General features: G+C 43.6%; 3 protein-coding genes across 6 annotated transcripts in view; 1 reads left to right on the forward strand and 2 right to left on the reverse strand.

Moving 5' to 3' along the window:
- cyribb (CYFIP related Rac1 interactor Bb) overlaps positions 1-15,244 on the reverse strand; it is a 40,583-nt gene extending 25,339 nt beyond the window's left edge. Inside the window, exons 1-2 of the mRNA XM_085762685.1 lie at positions 15,156-15,244; positions 5,117-5,208 (exon numbers count right to left, since the gene is read on the reverse strand). The gene's annotated coding sequence lies outside the window, so the exon portion shown is untranslated. The remainder of the gene's footprint in view (positions 1-5,116; positions 5,209-15,155) is intronic.
- A 1,282-nt stretch (positions 15,245-16,526) lies between these two features.
- Positions 16,527-18,716, forward strand: eef1a1l3 (eukaryotic translation elongation factor 1 alpha 1, like 3). Its single transcript, XM_085763341.1, has 7 exons — positions 16,527-16,776; positions 16,862-17,041; positions 17,117-17,413; positions 17,490-17,640; positions 17,740-17,996; positions 18,075-18,309; positions 18,401-18,716. Exons 1-7 carry the CDS (start codon positions 16,633-16,635, stop codon positions 18,508-18,510), a joined length of 1,374 nt encoding a protein of 457 aa, XP_085619467.1. The 5' UTR covers positions 16,527-16,632; the 3' UTR covers positions 18,511-18,716.
- Positions 18,717-19,261: 545 nt separating this feature from the next.
- The window catches only part of asap1b (ArfGAP with SH3 domain, ankyrin repeat and PH domain 1b), a 61,996-nt gene continuing 59,089 nt past the window's right edge, over positions 19,262-22,168 (reverse strand). For 3 of the 4 annotated variants that reach the window (XM_085763339.1, XM_085763337.1, XM_085763338.1), the window contains 3 exons: positions 21,594-22,144; positions 20,738-20,860; positions 19,262-20,606 (listed from right to left, as the gene is read on the reverse strand). In XM_085763339.1, the coding sequence (XP_085619465.1) occupies positions 20,532-20,606; positions 20,738-20,860; positions 21,594-22,144 (749 nt within the window). In that variant the 3' untranslated portion in view covers positions 19,262-20,531. The remainder of the gene's footprint in view (positions 20,607-20,737; positions 20,861-21,593; positions 22,145-22,168) is intronic. The other variant, XM_085763340.1, reaches the window with a different exon arrangement.

Genomic DNA, 22,168 nt, shown 5'->3' on the forward strand with positions numbered 1-22,168 from the left:
TTATGGGGTTGGTGTCTTGTTGGAAGGTGAACCCCCTCCAACCCCCACCCCTCCCCCCGGCACAGTCTGGGATCCTGAGTGCTCAGGACCAGGTTTTGTTGAACAATAGCCCATTTTTTTTTATCATATGTTGCCATGTAACAATTTAGTTGTTTACTGTGGCCCATGGACCGCGGAACGCATCTGGACAAGGGGGGGCCATAATATAATAATAATAATAATAATAATAATAATAATAATAATAATAATAATAATAATAATAATAATAATAATAAATGTTTTCGATGCCCCCCTCTGGTCACAAAGGCACTGGCTCATAATCTGGAGTTGGTCCCCGGGCGCTGCACCGCGGCTGCCCACTGCTCCTCAGGGATGGGTTAAATGCAGAGAAAGAATTTCACTGTACTAGCTGTATATGTGACTAATAAAGTACCTTTACCTTTACCTTTTATTATCATCCCTGGTGGGGATACGTGTTGTCCCCCCCTCTGGTCAGACAATAATAGCCTACTTTAGATCAAGTCTACATCATTTGAAACGCCAGCCTTCTCATCCCCCCTACAGTAGCGCACAGCGTCTCCCAGACCGTCATATGTAGCCTACTGTAAATTCTCAAAAAAAAAAAAAAAAAGAGAGAGAGAGAGAAAAAGGCGAGTCTCGAGATGCCGGTTGCACTGGGTCGGGTCTGTCTCCAGGTTTGAGCAAATAAAAGCCGGTCTCAATTAGAAGCCGGGTCTGTTTTCTACAAGTTCTAGTGAATGAACAAAACCTCTCAAAGTGCTTCATTCCTGCTACAGTTCTCAAGTAATGCAGATGCTCTGAAGTAATGTGAAGCTGATTCTGTACTGTTTGCAAAAGCTGAATAAATAATTTTGAAAAATAATTAAAGAAAAAATATATCCCAAATTTTGTTCAAGCCATTTCTACAAAGTCCTGGTTGTCCAAAACATCTTGCATTTACGAAACATGGAGGCCACTGTGCAGAAGAAGTCTCGGAGACACAATCCTGTCTCTGAGCTCTGCAGGCAGTTCGGTTTCCTTCCTCCGATATGCATCGTCAGCTGTGAGTCTTTATATAGACATGTACGTGAGTTCCTGAGTCATATCCAGTCAGCTGCATTTACCACAGGTGTGAAGAAAATCTAAATATGATCAACAGAACCACAGCTGAGCTAAACTTCCACTGTCACCACACAAGGTTTGATTCATTTTGTCAATAAAGTATCATTTCAAACTCCTACAATGCTGTTTTTCTCTGTCATTACAGCAGCTGAGTGTAGATCAATAAAGGGAAACAGTTTTTATATGATTTTAGCACAAGGCTGCAATATAACATATAAACCAAAAAAAGAACGGGTGCAGATACTTTCTGAATGCACTGTATATTTTCTGTACGTAGGTGTAACATTACCAGACTCCACCAGCGGAGGGCAGTATTGACCCAATAATGATCCTAGCAACAGAGGAGCTAAGAAAAGCATCACCTCAGGCTGTTCCACCACACCTCCCCCTGGCTTAGCAGCTAATCCATCCTGTATATATTCACACAAAACTCAGCCTGCTGCATTAACCCGTCTCCATTCTCCATTCATAATGCAACACGTCCACACCGCTCCCCCCCCTGTACCGCCACAGGGTTGTGTACTGCATGCTAACTTAAATAGCTTCCCATTCAGGGCTATTTCAGTGAATGGATTCGAGTCCTATTAGGGCGCCACACACTCAACACACACACACGCACGCTCACGCACAGGAGCTCTCGTGCAGATACACTGACTTAGTGATCCTATATGTGAAGCACCTGAGGCTAAGCTGCCAAAAGGATGCAGCATGCCGACTGAGTGATAGCTGCTGTGCCATAGCAACAATCTCCAATACAACAGGGATGGGCAGATCGGGGGAGGGGATGATGGAGGTGTGAGAGGGTGAGGTGAGATCAAGACAAACAGTTCCTTTTGCTGTGAAGGGAAACATGAACGGGAAGCATGAATGAATCACTTGCTTTGGAAAAACAAACAAACAAAAAAAAAAACACGCTTCTATCTAGACACATCTGAAACATTACACTCTATATGTCAACAACAGAGGCATTAAACAAGATTAAAAACACGTAACGTGATCCTGCGTGACATAGTGACTCTCATGTCAGAGCTGCCAGGTTGTCATGTGAGCGGTGACCCTGCGACCTGTTGTTACAAAAGCACACCGGCCTTGGAAGAGGAGGAGGAGGAGGGTGGGGGTGGGGGGGTGGGAACAGGAAGTTGGAAGCACCTACATTACTCTGCTCCTTTTTATGGCCCACAATGCACTTCATTTCCTGAGCCAGCATTACACATGCTCCCACAGCACGGCACATTAAGACTATAATAATAGGCATAGGTGCACCACACATGGTCTTACATAATGACATGTCTATATTGGTGCACGGTGCCAGAGCTAAAAATGAGGCTGTGGCTGAAAATGTTTAAACGTTGCCGACAAAAAAAAGGCAGGGATTGTCAAGAGAGGAGGTATTTGTAATTTTATTAATCCAGGCCATTAGATGAGAAGACACCGCAAGATAGAGGATAAATTTAACATTATAATTTTAATCTAAAGAAAATGTCTGTTCTCAAACTGAATTTCTATGATCTGTTCCCTTTTTTTAGTCTTTTTGTTAAAATAAGACTATAGAGGGGTGAAAAATGGAAGAGGGGCAGGATTAGATTCTGTACAGGCTGGTAAATAGCAACCACAGAGAGCAATGTAAGATTAAGCGAGTCAATGTCCATAGTTACATTTTCCCCTAATATGACGTGGATCCATTTTTTCTTGTCAGTGTGAAAACAGAGTGTCTCTGTTTCCTGAGCTCAGGACTAAATGTACTGTACATGAGGTGAAAAGTTGGACCACATACACTATTCAACCTGTGTTTGGATATTATTCTTTCATCTGTGTTAACAGCAAAGTAAGTGAGACAAAGATTAAACACGTTTCCCTCTCGCCCATACTGAGCCCACATCAGTATGGAAAACACCACCAGTGGAAAGAAAACAAAGTAACCAACTCAACAGCCATTTTGAGAAACTGCCTCCATTCATTCAAAGTCCGTCAGTGTGCACCATGACCTCAATTACTGTAGAAACAATGGGAGAAATGCAGGCGCACAAACATGAGTGACGTACAGTATGTTGCCTGTTAATCTAAATAACCTGCTTTTCAAGCATGGCAGTCGATTCAAATTAGAATCAGATATGAGTTATGTCTTTGAATAGATATAAATAGACGTCTAAACAAATAACTGCAGATGGTAATCTGGAAAGCAGGATAAAAGATTACAGTATTTAAAAAAGAAAACAGGAGAAGGGTCGGGTATTTGCATTGGTGAGTATAATGCAGACGTGTCAGTTGTGGACTTGGAAAGAGGAATTAAATTATAAGATCACATTGGGCTACCAGACTGCCTGTTTAGATGTATTCCTGACACAAGTGACAAAACCCACATCTCTAATGCATGGATGTGAATAAAAATCCAAGTTCTGGTAAATCTGATATGATGCTTCAGCAGATTATATGTGTATCGTCCAAAGACGGAGTCTTTTTATCCTTATTGCATAAAAATCAACACATTTGCTCTGAAAACTGCAGCTGCTGGAGCCTCAAATTGGCTTTTGCCGAACAGTGAAATGCACCGTTGCACAGAGCAAGAGCTGGAGGCTGTCCCCCATCACTTACACTGGATCTGCATTAAGCAGGCCAGACTTCACTGCCAGAGTGCAGGTCAGTATATAAAGTATACAAAGAGCTCAGCGTGGCTTTAAGACAATCATGAACCGATCTTGAGTTAAAACGATTAGCCATCTAATCAATTAGCTCGTCAACAGGAAATTAATTGGAAATTTTGTTTCAGTATAACCGAGGTGTAGCTTCTCTGTTGTTCTGTTTACTGCATTACTTTGTCCAGTGTCAGTCTTTTCAATATTCAGGTTTTGGACACTAAATACAAACACAAACAGATAAATGGAAGCAATAATGTGCACATAAGTCAGTTATACTAATCAACTTAAAGGAGCTGTAGGTAAGACTGTGGCCAAAACTGTTGCTGCAGTCAAATTCAAAATCCTGCAGCACATTGTTTCCACTCAGGTTGTCAGATAGCCACATGCTAACCTCTGTCCTGCTCCAGCTTTGTGGTTATGGTACCCCGAGACTCACTCACACAGTCTCTACGCCATCGGAGCCGCGACGATGTGGTAATAGAACAAAATGAACCGGATAAATCTGTAAACATGCACTGGGAAAACGAATTATTGTACAAAAAGCGAGGTGAGTGAAAATTAGCCACTCCGGCATCTGGCCTCTCCACGTTCAGCTGTCTCTATCTTTCAAACGCATCTCATATGCAGATCCTGGTTTTGTTTCTGCTTTTGTCAATACGTTTTTGAGAGTTATAGCAAGGTTTTTTTAATGTTAGTAACGTCATAATCCACAATGCTTGTAGCTGCAGCTCAGTGGTAACTGGCAACCTGGTTGCCCAAATGCCACTGACTTTGTGATTGATAGATAGCGGTGGGTGGCGCAACAGACCAAAACACAAAATCATAATTCAATTTTCAAATGTGAATAATGTTCAGTGTTTCCCACAGGTTTGCAAGGAGACTGTGGCGGGTGGTCGGAATGATATTGCGTCGCCGGAAAAAAAAAGCCGAAAAATCTATTAATGGCGGACCGCCACAAATAAATGAATGTGTGGGAAATACTGATGTTACAGCTGTACTATTGTTGTCAGTTCAATCAGTGTTTCAAATTAAGATGATTCCTTTGTCTCTGGTGACATATTGGGTGATTTTATGATTACTTGCCATACTCTTGTGGAGTTGTAGTAAAAAGCAACTGGACTTCTTTTCTTGCTTGAAGACGTTTCACCCCTCATCCAAGAGGCTTCTTCAGTTCTGAGACTAATGCCAGAAACCCAGGTATTTTAAACCCAGAGTGGTTTCTAGTGGAACCAAAGTCACATGACCACACCCCCTAGACTCAAGTCACATGACCACACCCCCGAAACTGGAGGGGGGTCATGTGACTTGCCATACATTTTTTTTTACATATAGGTCCTTTAAAGTTGACTCAGGCTTACCAGCAGTGAAGCAGTGTGACTGTCAGTCAGGAGCAGCGAGGCCCGTCCTGGTAGGTGGCCCCGGGTCACAGTCCTCCAGCAGAGGTCAGCCTCTGAAACACAAGTCAACAGTCACACAACATCAGAATCAAACTCTCAACAAGATTTCAGAAATCCAACTGAAGACAAAAATCTTAAAAATCACAAGTTCTGTGGTTTTCCTTCCTACCTGAGCATCTTTACAGCAGTTTCTGTCGAGCAAACAACTCTTTGTTGGACAATCTACTGGTGCACAATTCACTTACTGTGGTTACACCCATTGCAAAAGGCTACATGTCAATTTGGTTCCCTTTTATTCTCTGTAATAACTCACTCAAGTCAAACAAAAAGGGAAATATAACATTACCAGAGATAAAACAGTCGCTGTGTTGAGGATGCAATAACAGGGTTGCTCCTATACCTTACTGTACTGTCCTTGGTGTGGGCTAACAGCCAACAAGAGCTTTTAAAAAAACATGGAACAAATAGACGCACAAAAAAAAGAAAAAAAAACACAACACCACTTCCTATTGTGCAACACTTCCTCTGATTCACTTCAAGTTTTCTACAAGCCTCCCTGCTTCCTCCTGTATGAGCCCAGCGACTTATTTCACTCTATTCAGCTCACGTACATGTCCTTTCAATAAAAAGACAACCGATTCAAAGTGCCAGCTGAATAGACAATGTAAAGTTTTTCCATTTGTGATCTAAATATTATACCTAACACACCTTTCAAATGCCAGGACCATGAGTCTGTCCAAAACAGTCACCTCGGGGCTCAACCTCTGTAAGATACAAGCTCACTTCACAAGTTGTGCAGCCCTAATTGAGAATACAAGCTCAGTAGACTGTGAGACCATTAGGGCCACGGCACTCCTCTGCTCACCAGCCTGCATACAAATGCACGGCAGTAGCGGCGCTGTTGGTCATGCATGAATGTGATCAGACTTCAAACCCTGAAACTTCAAACCCATGAGAACGGCGAGAGCCGAGGGGAGAGAGACGGCCGAGGGGAAGCAGACATGATCGAATACGACACGGTGAAAAGGGCAAACCACAAAAGTAAAAAGATAGAAAGGACTGGACTTGATACTAAAAAAAAAAAAAAAAAAGCCTCTGACCCTGAAAAGTTACAGTTACTCTTCTCCTCTCCCTCAGTGTGTCAGTGGTTTCTTTCCTTCACCGCAAACTGACCGCGACCTGCTCTTCTTAATCCAGCCAGGGCCAGCGGTGTCACAGGGGACATTCTGGGTGACATCTGTGGCAAGGCATCATGGGAGTCAGCTCTGCATCACGCCTATGGCTGGAGGGCACGACATACGGCCAAATGCCCCCCCAACCCACTACCACCCCCTCCTCCAAATAACCACATGAGTTTATAGAGGTTAATGTTAGACCTACAGTATTTAGAGCAGGGCATTAGCATCTCTAATCTATTCTCCTGTTTCATCACAGTAATGATTCATTCATTTTTATTTTTAAAAAAGGGCACAGGATGATTAGAAAAATGGAAACTGGTTTCACTTCTGTAATTCGATGCAAAAATAAAACTGAGATGATGCAGACACAAGATAAAAAAAAAAGCTGAGTGATCATCAATGTTATTATTAATCATCCTGACAGACAGAGAGATGAGCATCATGACAGTCAACACAAAGCTGTTAAAGAGAAAAACCACAAACGCTGGCCTCATGACGGGGCTGGAGGAGAAGTCATGGGATCACCACAATTATCAACATTCATCCTCAGGGGACAATGAATGTGAGGCTGGCTTTTTTTTCACTTAATAGTTGTTTGTATTCGACCATCGTCCTTCTAGCCAAACCATCAGCATTTCAAAAAGGCCCCAACAATAAACGTGGTTGTTTTTTTCCCTACAGAGTTTCCTCCTCTGCTTATGACAGTTAGCATGATGAATCAGAGTTTACCTGAACCTCCATCTTGTCTGTGACGCCTTTTCTCCCACTCCCAAGTGTTTAATCAAACTGTTAACCAGACGGTGGCAACTGGATCACAACTCATACTGTTATCGTGCTTTTGAGGTTTATGGCTCATGCTGTATAAATAATATGGGACCACTGTCATTCACTGCAGCGGTGATGTGGGAAAGGACCCACATGATGAGCTCATCCAAGTGTGTGCACATGTGTGTGTATGTGTGTGTATGTGTGTGTATGTGTAGTGATTCAACTTTGCTCATCGCTCTGAGGAACAATTAAATCCAGGCTACCGGGGGGAAAAAACTGCAGCACAGTAAAAACCAGTGTAAGTGCTCACTGGTTGGAGTTTCCTCTGAGGCATCTACCCGTCACATGACAAGTTCTTTGTCAGAAAAACTTTAAAAGCAGTCTTAAAAAAAAGACCAAGGAGCAGAAGTTGAATGGTAGCAGGATGTTGGATTTAAATGGGCTTTAAATCACAAACCAAAGCTTCAGTAAACTCCACAGCTCTGGTCTGGTATTGCTTCATTCCCAGAGGACCAGAGGCAATAAAACTGTATCTGCTCTGAACTAAATGCTCACTTCCTGCAGATTCAAATACTTATTTCCTTGTTTTGATTCGACACTTCCAGAAGGGGACAGTGGCCACATACCAAAAACTGGATCTGAAAATGTTTGCGGTCAAGGGACTGTGTTATGAGGCTGAACCATCACGACAGCTCCAGTTCATGAGAAGCAGCAATAACAACGATATAAAGTCGACATATGTTTGTTGGGGTTTCTTCCCTTCCACCACAAAAAGGGGTCAATAACTGCGGGCCGATGTGTGTGTGTGTGTGTGTGTGTGTGTGTGTGGGCCTGCTGCAGACTGTGTGGTTCAGACAGCAACACGAGAGCTGGATCTGTCTATAGATCAGAGCACTGAGCTGATCAATAGGATCTATAAGTGGAGCCTGTGTATTGGTCACGCACACGGACAACACAAGGCCTGATATACTGTACTAAGTCTGACAGAGCAACATACACGTCAAACAGACAGGTCTTCATAATGCACACGGCAGTCCATTAAGTAGGAGCTTTCTATCATGTCACACTGTCTTCTTCAGCAGATGATGTTGGAGCATCTGGGGGGGTTCTGTAGATCGAGTGCTTGGGATAGTTAAACATTTTTGCAAATTGGCCCATTGCCATAATCCCTATAGTTTTAGGAGTAGGTTTGTTACCTTTAATTGTCGGTGCAAGCTATTTTTAGAACGGCAGAGCAGAGCTGCGAGCTGCTCAGAGCTACGCTACAGAGGCTAATATCTTGGTTTCCTTCATCAAACTCATAAAATTCACAATCCAACAACTCCAAAACGTTCTGGTGGAGAAGTTGTGACGTGTACATTCACCGCTGTATGAGATAATAACAGAACGTTACGGGACGGAGTTGTTTTCGATGCAAATGCAATGCAATACTGCCCCGGACGGGAACGTGCATCAGCGGTTTTGCATGAATTGCATGAACGTTCTATTATTATCTCATAGCGTAGTGAATGTGCAGGTCACAACTTGTCCACGAGAGTGTTTTGGAGTTGTTGGATTGTGTAATTGATGAGTTTGATGAGGGAAACCAAGAAATCCCATTAGCCTTTGCTCCGCCGTTCTAAAAATAGCTTGCACCGTCAATTAAAGTTAACGAACCTACTGCTATGACCAAAGGTTTTATGTCAATGGGCCAATTTGCAAAAATGTTTAACTATCCCTTTAACATTTTAGGACATCTGGATGAGAGGTCCTTGAAGTGACATGGTCATTTTTACATCTTTAGTTGAGTGACTAAGCAGACTGTGATACAATCTGAAGCCTGGGAGCTGCTGCTGATCAAACCGTGTGGTGACACTGGTGATGAGTCCATTTCAAACAATGAATCCGATGTGACTCTACATGCCGTTACTGTAGCTGTATGTAACTGTGTAACTGTGATGGAGGATCGCGGGTCGGTGCACAATTGAAACATGTGACACTCGGATGCAAATCAGTGCTTTGTGGTGTCGGTTTTCAACGTCACTGAATAAAAACTTCCATTAAAACTCAAGTTGCCATGACGACTTGTATTTCCTTCTCCCCCTTCTCTCTCTATTGGTGAGCGAGAGCTGAGGAGGGATATCGACTGAAGGTGCTGAGAGCCGACAGAGCACAGTGGAGCCTCTGTGGAAAATCATTTCATTAAGAAAACTCCCACAGCTCAGTTACATGGAACTGGAGACGCTCCAAACCAAATGTAACGACAAATGACTTGTGGAGGGGCTCGTTCCTCTCAGCTGGATTCAGACGTACTGCACATCATGTCACACAATTACAGCCAAACAGACAGTGGCATAGAGATCCGTTATTATTGTTAGTGCCATTTTTATTATTACAGTATAGTCACTGCGCGTTTGTAGGAGCAGTTGAAGTAACGTACAGTCCTCCAACAGCAATATTACAAAGTGCAGTTGAAGGGACTGAAATTATTTTCACATGGAGGAAAAAACGCAAATGAGCAGCTCATTATGCATTTGGATATCAAATACGGCTGTAATTAGTATCGATTGTTTAGATGATTATGTTTTCAATTGATTAATTGCTTGTCAATAAAACATCAGAATAAGAAAATGAGTTTCCTGGAGTCCAAGGTGACTTTTTCAGCTCACTTGTTTTGCTATAAACTGCTTAAATCGTTCGTTTACAATCATACAAAAGAAAAAAAGTGATATTCACAGAAAAAAATCAATTACATGCTTAAAAATCAACCGTACAAAATGTTGCTGATTGATTATAAACAGTCTATAAACTAACCACTGCAGCAACTGACTTATTTGAAACCATAAATAACAAGCCCTCTAACAAGTACTCTACTACAGCTTTGTACAACTGAGGAATTTAATCATTTATCACAATAAATACCACCATGATACACACCTATCTGACTCACATGTATCAGGATGTGAAATTCTCACTGAGTCTAGACATAGTTCAATATGAATGTACGGACGGTCGCAGTTTAAAAACAAAACATACATTTTTTTTTTTTTTTTAATAAACGGACACAATTCCACCTCAGGTTTATGTGACTGTTTAACACAAGGTTTGGTGCGGGGGCTGCACGGCAACAGTTTGATGCAAAAAAAAAGAAAAAAAAACTGAATTTCCTGCTGGTCTGCCATCTGTGGCAACACCCCTCCGCTATGTGTCCACTGACATGTAGGCGGCCCACGTGAGGATCTCATGCCCGCCTGCTGCAACATGCTACAATAAAAGCATCACAGATTTTTTAACTCCTGGTTGCAACAATAAATCAGTTTTTTCCTTTTACGCGTTTAACTTAATGTTGATGTCACGCAGGAGGCCGATCAAGAGGAGATGTGGTTCCCTGATGTCTCTTTTCTCTGATCTGAGCCTGGAGCACTTTTCTTTGCATGTGTGAAAGGTGTGGTGGGGGGGTGGGGGCACACAAAGTCACATCTTTTTTTTCTCCTGTGAGTGGGCCATGTTATTTATAGCCTTATGTTGAGGGAGTCAATGCAAAGTACATTTGGCTTTTCTTTCCCCACATTTACTGTAAGGATGCTGCTGCTGCTGCTGCTGCTGCTGCTGCACACAGGGAGCAGCCAATGAAAGCATCCCGTCCTGTTGACCGCCTGCAGGACCTCTCCTCTCATTATTGCGCTCTGCTCCGGGCTTCAGATAAAGCCGGCATCACAGGACGGAAGTGAGAAAGTTGAGAGGAATGCTTCGAGTCTACCAGCAGCGCCGCCGCGGATCACAAACTGGCACAGGCACACTGACTCACACACACACATCAGAGACCCACATCAAAAGTATATTACTCGCCGACGCTGAAGGCTACACACGCACCACCTCCACCACCACCACCTCCGCCACGGCCACGGCCACGGCTAACACTTCCTCAGCCCCACATCATCACTCTCTGCTCATTTAACAGCAATCAGCCACATTAAATGAATTGATTAGCAGGAAGGGTGTTGTATAGGAGCGGTTGATGCGTCATCATATACGTACTCATCCGTTTTCAATCACATTGCAGCTTTGGAGAATCTAAATAGCAAATGCAATCAAGAAATCATTTGTAATATTGGACTTCAGTGGGGAAGAGCCGGGCTCAGATTACATCTCTCTGACCTGGCCGAGACAACGGCAGCACATGGAGGTTGCACAAACATACAGCACACTACAATGTCCTATAGATATGATCAGGAGGGGGAATGTTAAAGGAATGCAGAGCCAGATTATGCGACGGATCGAAATTCTGCTCTCTAATAATTCGGTTCTGTGCGGGCCTGCTCTGGAGAGTGGGAGGGCAGAGGGAGCGGGAGAGGGGGGGGCACAGTCAGCCTTTCCTACTGACTAACTCAAGTATGTCATCATTTCAACTACGATCTGCTCGCGGACAAGAGCAGGCATGCAGCGGGTGATGGAAGAGGGAGAATTACAGTATGTGTACTCGAGGGGCAAATGAGATTACAGGAGAGAAGTCTGGGATCAGTTTTCTAATTGTCAGACGACACCATTTCTACAACACCAATCACAGTGCATCACTTGGCTATGGTGAATAAAGCATATACGCTTTATAACAACATGTAAAAGAAAAGAAAGCCCTGCAGGAGCTCCATGATGCTGAAGTCCCTAACTCTCTCTGGATTAAGTCGTGTCCTGATCGCGGTGTTAGAGCAAAAATGCTGAACAGGCCAAATCAGTTAGAGGAAGTTAATCCAAATAACTGCACAAACAAGCATTATGCTATACAGAGGGATCAATACAGCTCTGTTCTGCATAAAGCTAAGACAGCAGCACCTGACCCCAGCATGTTGCCTGTCCGACGCAAACAGACCCAGAGGTGTGTGTGAAATTTGAAATACAGCTCTGTGTCAGAGAACTGCTTTATATTACACCACAGATCATGTTGTCATCCTCAGTGGGATGAAAACCTCAGATACATACTGAAAAAGCTATAAAACACAGCTCTCAGGAGGAGGGAGAAGTGTTACAGTGGTGGAACACATGTCGGCTGCATGAACTGTCACAACACTGCAGTAAAAAAAAAAAAAAAAACCCACACAACGGTGCCTCAACCGACTGTCTTACAGGAATGACTCAACCCGCCGAGGCATGAGGTGGGTGTGTGGGCGACGTGTGCATGTGTGGATCCACTTTGCCACCGGAAATATAATAAAGCAGTCTGACTGACTGTCAGCAGCAGGACACCTCGATGAGCCTCATACCAAGAGTAACTCAAGCCGCTCAGTGGCGCGGGGTGTGTTCAAGGGAGTGGGGCTGCACAGAGGGGTCCGCGCCCTCAGCGGTCTGGGACATTCCTGTCAAGTTGATGATTTATTCTCTTGTAAATGAGCTAATATCCAAATCCAAAATGTGTTGCTGTAATCGCATGTTTTATTCTGACAGCTGTTTCCTAATCAGTCTACGTACACTTCCTTCCCCCTTCTAAAAATGATGAATACAGGCGTCTTTGCAAAGTCTGTGACCGTGAAAACGCCGGAGCGGCTCCGACTTAAAGTTCCTTGAGAAAGACTCCTGGAAAAGTGATTAATAATTAAAATGAACTACCATTACACTCTACTCAACTCTCATGTTATCGCCCCGGCTACAGTATCTACAGTTGTGTGACTAGAAAACACATTTGCTGGAGAAAGTATGTGGAAAATCTGCCCTCATGGGATTCATCTGGAGTTTACTGGTTTGGTCCTCGCTGTGGGTCCAAAGCAGAGCGTTTTGTCGTGTTTTATCTGCAACAGGCTGTGACAGACAGTGACAGACTAGTCTGACGGATTTAACAACTCTCAGTTCCTGTTGTCATTTAAGCACCCATAATGTAAACACTGATGTAAAATCACAAATGAGAGTCTTATCCAGTGGCAAGAAAAAAGACTGGGGTCAGAAGCTAGTTAGAGTCTATGAGAAAGCACAGGCAGATCATAACTAAGAATGATTAAAAATAACCATTCCCTTCCCTGATGTGGAGGTTCCTGACATTTGGTTTGGTTTGGCAAGGTCGCCACACAATATCCGATCAATGTTTAATTTCTTAGAAAGGTCGTGCCTAACAAACCGTGCCTCTACCTGCAGTGGCCTGTGATTTATGAGGGAATACATTGCGCCAAATGAGCCACACTCTCATTTCATGCTTGTTTCACAAACCAATGCTGGGAAGAGAAGCTCCTGCAGGCGACTTCCTGTAGCCACAAAAATGCTCCCAACACCAATTTCACTTTCTAGTCACCAATAGTCTTTCTTCTCGCTTTTGTAGCCTTCGTAACTACTTCACTGAACGGAACAAGGAAGAGTTACCTGGAGGCTGACTGAGCTTGAACTCATTTCAGAAGTAGCTCCATCTATTGTCCCATCTGTTCACACCGCTGCAGAAAGGGTATGAGACATGGCACAACAAGTCGTGCCATGTCTCTTTCTGCAACAACTGTGGGAAAAGTCAGGCACTTGTCATGTTGTTTCAGGTTGCACTGAATGGTGCTTCAGGAGCAGATATCTGTGTCATATGTTAAAGAAAATGGCTCAACGTGGAGAGAAAGGGGATATCTCCACCTTTCCAAATGTACAGTAGGAGTAAACTCAAATAACTCAAACATGACTTTTAAACACTACATGCATACTACAGACTCTGTCCCAACAGCACTGAAGTTACTGCTACCTTTAAGGGAGTACTGGAGTCGCAATGTGTCAAGGTTTAAGCCTCACTTACACCTGAACATTCCTCTGTCAGGGGGATTATTCCACAGCCTCGCCGCTCTTCATAACATGTCCGATCAGCCACAGTGCGTGTGTGTGTAGCAGAACTGGCCTAATTTGCATAGGCAGAATCCGTGACAAGTTTGAGACAAATTACATGGAGATATTACATCACAGCCGCAACCGAGTCGCACTCGGCCAACATAGCATCAAATCCTGCTTTCTAGGCGTTTTCACTTCCACTTCAAGAGCCTGTGCAGGGACTTGGTAGACAGACAGGATATAGTGTTACATGCAAAACACAAAACATGCAACAATCAACTCCAGTCAATACTAGCCATCTGCTGTCTGAGCTAAAGACAGGTATATTAGTGGACTCTATGTGCAGGGCCCAGTGGTTAAATATAACTACTGTAGGTGCATTTACTCTGGTACTGCACTATAGTGCAATTTTAAGGTAAATGCCCATGTTTATTTCAATATTATGCTACTTTAAACTATTGTAGGAGGATATATTGCACTTTAGTCTAGTTATAATTCAGCAGAATATTAGCTGGCATCTATTTTGATGAATGAATAAGACTTTTTGAGATTGTCCTGTTGTTTGCAGCTACTCAACTGTGAAAACTTCACTTTTACTTTAGCATAAAGTGCATAGATGATCTCAATTAGTCCCAGGATCACAGTGTGGAAACCTCAAGACAAATCTTTTATCATGCATTGATGAGAATGAAAAATCATGAGAGGCAACAACAGGCTCTAACCACGTCCCAGCAGCTGTCAGCGTGTGCATTTCCTTTAATGCATCTTTAATGATGCATCACATACTGCCTGTAAGCGAGCAGTCATGATCCGAGCCATAAGGTTTAGTTTAAAACTGGGGAGATAATCTCGCACACTTCATAGCACGGTATGGCACGAGGCAAAACACAGCTGATAACGTGGCTTTTGGTCATATATGGGTCAAACATGTAACATTCAATGCCCGTGGCCAAATAAAGGAAGAAGAAAAAAAATCTGCCCTGAGAAACCTACCGCTGATCTGAAAAGAGGAAGTTAACGGTGCATCGATGATGAGACCAAAACAATTCAGATACTTCTCATTGTTTGAATTTTTACTGTAACTTCACGACAAGTTACTGGGTTTGATTTCGGCAGACACGTTTATGATTCATCATTCATTTTTTTTCACTGCCTCCCGAGGACCAAAATGTAAAAAAGAAAAAACTCAATAAAACAAGCTTCGGTGAATGGCAACCGGTGGACAGTAAAGGCGGCATGTTGAGGAGGAAGAAAGAGGATAAATAAAGTGGTTATTTTTCTCTCTTTTTTTTTACCTTGATGCTCGTGGAGAAACAGGGGAGTCGACGGAGCTGGAAACCACGCTAGGAGCCAGCGGTACGGGCTGAGAGAGGAGAAGAAAAGCGATTTGCGGTCGCTGTTTCCGGGTTAGTTATCCAGCGTCATTGTGGCCGTCAAAACGGGAGGGGAGTTCGATTTGTGTAACGGTTGTGCGCGAGGGTGGGGAGACGTCACACCTTCCGTTAGCAGCTCGTTCTAGCCCCGCCCGCCCAGCGAAGCCCCGGTGAGGTGCTCCAACGGCAACTTGAACCGGATTACTACTGACCCGGCCTATTAATATGTCTCACCGCTGCTTTAATTAGGTCTCGTGACCGTTAGAAACCGGTTAAAAAACACCGTTCTCGAGCCAAATGCCCCCTCACAGTTCAGTCTCTCTACCGAAGTGTCCTTGAGCAAGAAGCTAATCCGGTTACAGCTGCAGGGGGCGCTGCTGTGTTGCCGACCCTCCTCAGTGACCTCAGCATCCTTATGTCATCAGTAAAATATGCTAAATATGCATTGTCATCAATAAACACTTGTGCACGCCTGCTGACCAAATGTTTATAATTTTTGGTTGTCAGAAGAGACTAAAAGAGACATTTACCAGAGGGTTTAGGGTAGAAACACTAATAGATTTAGGCTTGTGATGTCAGAAAATGTAATCACATGTTATGTGCAGCCTGTAAGCAGGTTAGCATTTCAGTAGCAGGTGATATGAGTGTGCAAAGTGGTGATAGGAAAATGAACATTTCACTTATGATCATCACAGTTGTGAGAATTTCAGTGCACAGATACAGAGTGGAAAAGTTAACCAACCTTGTAAATGTCATAATATTGTAACACTTGGTTTGTCTTATTCTTAAAACCAACAGAACTGTTTTTAACGGCTTTTCTCAAATACATTTCAAGCTGTATTTTTTTATATTTATATAAACACATGTTTGTTGCATGTCAGCTGTTTTTCTTGTAAGTCTTTGTTGTGCTTGATATATTGACAGAGGCTACTTGTTGAGGCCTCTTCAAAGAGTGCAACCCGAGAGGACACACCTGGCTGTAATTTGAGATGATGAGGTGATGCATGGTGGTAGACTTTAAAGGACAATCTTTCTGTAAGTGCACTGATGAAAGCAAAAAGCTGAAACATGTCTTTCCGCTCATTGTTGTTTTCAATCAGAGGTTGCAAAAATGAAGAATTCCTGAAGCTTTTCTGCATTTTATCCTCCTTCCCAAACTCCTCTGCTGTAGAGCAGAGCACTTTCATCAGAGTGGGGCTAATTAAACTTCAATAAGCAGCACACCTGTCTTCAATCAACTGAGCAGCGAGGCCCCTGGGAGCCTATAAAGTTGGTGCAAAGCAGCATTTCAGATCCATTTGATAGAAGAATTAGGAACCGTCAAGAGAGTTGCTTCATCGCTGAGAAAGCCAGCAGTTAATTTGTTTGCTTAGGAAAGAAAGAAACTCTGCTTTCAAACATGGTAAAAGAGAAGACTCATGTTAACGTAGTGATTATTGGCCACGTTGACAGTGGCAAGTCCACCACTACTGGACACCTCGTCTACAAATGTGGTGGCGTTGAACAGAGAAGACTGGAGAAGTTTGAGAAAGCTGCTGCACAGGTGAGGATGAAAACTCTTAGGTTACAAAGCTGAAAATCAAAATGTAGTATTAACTAACTTTTTGTCTTTTTTTTTCTTTTTACAGATGGGGAAGAGTTCTTTCAAATTTGCCTGGGTGTTGGACAGGCTGAAAGCCGAGAGGGAGCGTGGAATCACCATTGATATTTCACTGCTTAAGTTTAGCACACAGAAGTACACCATGACTATTATTGATGCCCCAGGTCACCGTGACTTCATCAAAAACATGATAACAGGGACATCACAGGTAAAAAAAGAAGAAGCACAAACTCATTTTCTGTTTGCCTTACCTTTTGTTTAACTGTACCAAATGTGATTTCAGGCTGATGTCGCCCTCCTGGTGGTCTCTGCAGCCAAAGGAGAGTACGAGTCCGGTGTATCAAGAAGTGGTCAGACCAGAGAGCACGCCTTGCTGGCCTACACTCTGGGTGTCAAGCAAATCATCGTCTGTGTGAACAAAATGGATCTGACTGAGCCCCCGTACAGCCAGAAACGTTTTGACGAGGTGGTGCGAGGTGTGAGCGGCTTCCTCAAGAAGATTGGCTTTGACCCTGTGACTGTGCCTTTTGTTCCCATCTCTGGCTGGACCGGGGAGAACATGATCACTGCAACTCAGAAGGTAAGGAGACTTTTTAAAGGCTTAAAATCTCCCAGAACTGAGAGGAAATGTGTTAATGGTAACATCTCTGTTGCAGATGCCCTGGTTCCAAGGCTGGAAAGTCAGACGACGGGAGGGGAGCTCAAGTGGAAGAACTCTGCTTGAAGTTCTGGACTCCATCCACCCTCCTGTGCGCACCATCAACAAGCCACTACGATTACCTTTGCAGGACGTCTACAAAATTGGAGGTCAGGGAAAGTCAACTTGATGTAATCTGTGTCTTAATTCAAGTTCTATTCCTTGATTTCCAGCCTTTCAATTGATTTGTTCATTGTTGATGCTTTCAGGAGTTGGCACTGTACCAGTGGGCAAGATTGAAACTGGTGTCCTCAAACCAGGTATGACCCTGATGTTCTCCCCTGCCAAGCTCACTGCAGAGGTCAAATCGATTGAGATGCACCACAAGGGGCTGCAGACCGCCCTGCCTGGTCACAACGTCGGCTTCAACATCAAAAACGTGGCCGTCAAGAACCTGCGGCGTGGGGACGTAGCTGGCAATGCCCAGCAGGATCCTCCGTCAGATGTCAGCAGCTTTGAAGCTCAGGTTAGTTCAATGCAGATTTTTTTTTTTTTTAGCTCAAATTTCTGCTTGTCCACTGAACCGTCATTCCCTGTCTCTTAGGTGATCATCCTGAACCATCCAGGGAAGGTCAAAGCCGGCTACTCCCCTGTGCTGGACTGCCACACCACCCACGTGACCTGTCGTTTTGCTGAGCTGAAGGAGAAGCTCGACCGTCGCAGCGGCAAGAAAATCGAGGACAAGCCGCAGGTGCTGGTTTCTGGAGATGCTGCCACAGTCAAACTGGTTCCCATCAAGCCAATGTGTGTGGAGAGCTTCTTCACATACCCTCCACTAGGTACAGTCACATACCATTTGAACTTGAATGTAAAGGGAAATCTCCAAGTTGATTTGAGTTTAAGTTAAGTGATCTTTGTTGTGCTCCACAGGTCGTTTTGCAGCCAGAGACCTGAAACAGACGGTGGCCGTGGGCGTCATCAAGGCGGTGGTGAAGGACCAGGGGCCAAAACCTTCACACAAAGCCCAAGTGTGTAAATAAGTCTGTTTTTGTTTACCAGCATTCTGGTAGTACTGCTTTATGTGAACCTTTTTATTTTGTAAGATGGTATTTTTGTGTTTTGACACAAAGTATTTATTTTGTATTTGAAGTGTATAGCACTCCTGTGTTAATATCAAATCCAAAAGGAGAGTTGGATGATGTGTTTTGGTTTGATTTAACAAAATAAAGAATTATTTGAAGAGGAACTTTTCAGACTTTTGTCTTTCATGTTGACTTGGGTTAATGCAACACATGGTTAGAAATACTTTAACTGTGTTGGTTAAACTGCTGCAAGATATGTTGAACTTGGTGTGAAACTTGTTTAATGGTTGCCTATACAACAGTTTGGGTTAAATATCAGTGGTGGTGGTAGTAAAACCCTATTTTTATTTTACATAATCTAACTTGGCAGGAGTGATTAAGGTCTTTATTGGATCATTTGAAGATCAAAATGCCACAATTGGACAACTCTAAGCTTTGCACTTTGTTTAAAATCCTGGTTATCAAAAACGGTATAGTACTTGACAAGTTACAATCCACCACTGCCTGGTTTTGCTTTTACTTGAGATACAACTTCAGTGTAAATCAGTTTCCCTGGTTGTTTATCTTGAGTCCAACTACTTTAAGCTGCTTAGAAGGAAAAATCTTTTCCTGCTAATGCCAAGAGTTTTTGAAATTCCAATGGGAGGCACAAACAGATCTTGAAATCACATGGTACAATGGCAACTAAGAAAAAGAGCAGGCTGGGGGGTTGAAGTACAGCACTTTTAATGATACAATGGGTTGATGGGTTTGTTCCTTAACATGGGAAGAACTGCAAGTCAGTGAGGTGGGTGAAAATACATCGGCTCTCCAGCCTTTTACAAAGTCCACCCTTCATCTAAAAGACATCTCTACTTCACAGGCAAACCTGGAAATGTACTGAATCCAGTAACATGGAATGATATTACATGACTCAAACTAAAAAAAAAAAAAAAAATTCAAGCTCATGAGGTTTTACAAGACACTGAATTGTGAACACAGGTTGTTGTGAAACTTATAGCCTGTCAGAAAATCAAGTTATTGCTAAGATGTCCTCTTGAGTTTCCCGTACTTGTCATTTATAGTGGCTTCAACAACAGGATACCATTTGTGTAGTCCTGCTTAATTAATAGTGGCTCTTCAAACCCTGAGGTGAGCGTCGTTGAACGCAGCACTCCACTCAATTCCAGTCATTGTTACACCATGCACAGAGAAGGTCAAAGGACTGTGGAGATGGCGTCGAGTTCACACACAGAGCATACACACAGTGAACAGTGTAACAAGGAGTAAATTAGTGACCTACAGTGAACCACAGGCTTTGATATTCCACCACACAGTAGCAGCAGGTTTTCTATACTGTAAAACAACCATAATACGTGTACACACAAAGCAAGCAAGAACAAGGAGTACATTTAATGAAACTGTTTTCATCTCGGGAAGATCAGTGGGAGACTCCTGCCTCTTCAGTCAAATATGGTGGTAAACAGGGATGCAAGACACAAATAGTGACATGACCTATTTCACATTCCTTTTTCTTATTTGTCCTTTTTCCAGAAATATAAGCTGATAATTACTTGAGGGCCAGTAAAATTAATACAGATAAAATTCAAACTCTACCGCCCTGATGCTTAATCTGACAGGTAGAGAGTAATGGTACATGTTTTGTACAATAAAACATGTATATACACTCACACACAAATATATATATTTACATACATATATACACAGTAACAGCATAAACATAGACTTTTAGGTAAGTGCTAGGGTTCTGAGAGTGGCTTCGTCACAGCCGTGCTATAGGGTTAAGATAATACTGGTAGAGGAAGAATACACACATTCTTTGTACAGCATGGATGAGGCATCCATGGCTAGATGATCCTTCTTGGGTTTCTTCTTTTTTTTTTTCTTTAGGACACTTGTCGTGTGACAAGAGGTGTTACAATAGCTATTTACAGGAGCTCCCAGTTTCAGGAGAGGCGTAGTGCAAGTCTTTCTGGCTGTCAGTCACTCAGGATGTGCACAAAAGACATGGGGAACACCCCTTTTCTTTCCGGATCTCCTTCAATGTGCCCAATCTGGAGGGGGGAAAACGGTAAAGAGAGCATGTAAGGAAATGTGTATAAAATGTGGCATGTGGGAGTGCTGAAGAGTGCTGCAGGTAAAAAAAAGTGGAAATAGAGAGTGTAAACAGAGAGGCTGTACTCACCCACCACTCCTGGTCCTCCTCTCCTGTAACTATGATCACCTCTCCTTCCACAAAAGTCAGTTCGTCATCGTTGTCAGCCTGGCAGTCATAAATCGTCTTCACACGGCGCGCCTTGCTCTTCCCCTGGATATGGAGATAAGAACACTGTTAAGAGTTGCAAACAAAGACTTCTTCTGTTTTGGCTTCACTTTGATTTGATGTGTTAACTCACTGTGACCAGAAATATTTCTTTTTCAAATGCGATAACACTGTGGGCAACAAAACAAGCAACATAATCCTCTTAAACCAAGGTGGAAGTTTTCTGCTCCCTGTGTGAGCAGCAGCTGAAGCGGCAGAAATGAACAAAAGTCAGGACAAGAAATCCCCTTGAAAGCTCAGGAAATACCTGTAAAATCTAAATTAAGGGGCAGATCTCATGTTCATAGAGTTCCTCTTAGGTGATTTCCAAGAATCTCTAACCAGGTAACTGCTTCTGGTGTACAGTACAGTAGTATCTTGTATATACGACTACACGGCCTGAGGGGATAGTACATTTTGGCACATGCATAGCAGAGAGATGAAATATAGAGCAGTTGAGGACTTGAGTCATCCACAAGAGACGTCTAAACAAACCTTGGCGCCAGTAGCACAATGTTAAACAGCTGATAGCGAATGCGATTGGATGTGTTACATTTATAGTTTTATTAGGTTGTCCCTTGGGCTGACAGTCTGATGTGTGTGATCTGCTGAAGGATGTGTTTACATAACGTGGCCACACACTCTGATCTCATTAGTCGTGTCAGAACTGACAGACAGAAGTAAGACTCAAGCTCTGCAGTAAATAACACTCAGGTTTTAGAGATGGCGGTCGTCGTACCGTGTTGATCTTCCTCGGCAGCGGCACAGGTGTCTCTGCAGTTCCTGCTGGAGTCCCATTGGTGTCTTCAGCAGGTTGGTGGGAGGGGGTCGCTATGTTCGCCTGCTGATTAGGTGATGGTGAATCTTGAGGCTGCGGCTGAGGCTGAGGCTGAGGTTGAGTTTGAGGTGGAGGCGGAGGTTGCGTTTGAGGCCTCGTCGTCTCTCCGGGAGGCGGCCTGGGAGCAGACTCCACCGTTCCAGGCTTGGGGGGGATGTCTGCGAGATGAGGCTTGGGAGGGAGGTCTTTGAGCTGGGGTTTGGGCGGTAGGTCTCCCAGCTGAGGTTTAGGAGGGAGGTCGGAGAGCTGCGGCTTCGGAGGAAGTTCTCCGGGTTTCGGGGGGAGTTCAGACGGCTGTGGTTTCGGGGGCAGGTCCGACAGTTGAGGTCTTTCCGCCAGAGGAGCCTTCTGCGGGGTGTCGCTGGCCGGCGGGGACTTCTGGAAGACCTCTGGAGGAAGGCTGGGCTTATCCATAGACGGGTGGTGTATGGTGTCAATCTTCCGCAATGCCACTGAAGAGAACAGCAGAACCATCA

The sequence above is a fragment of the Trachurus japonicus genome, chromosome 20 (genome assembly GCF_045865225.1).
Source record: "Trachurus japonicus isolate A0001 chromosome 20, Traja_1.0".
Taxonomy (NCBI): domain Eukaryota; kingdom Metazoa; phylum Chordata; class Actinopteri; order Carangiformes; family Carangidae; genus Trachurus; species Trachurus japonicus.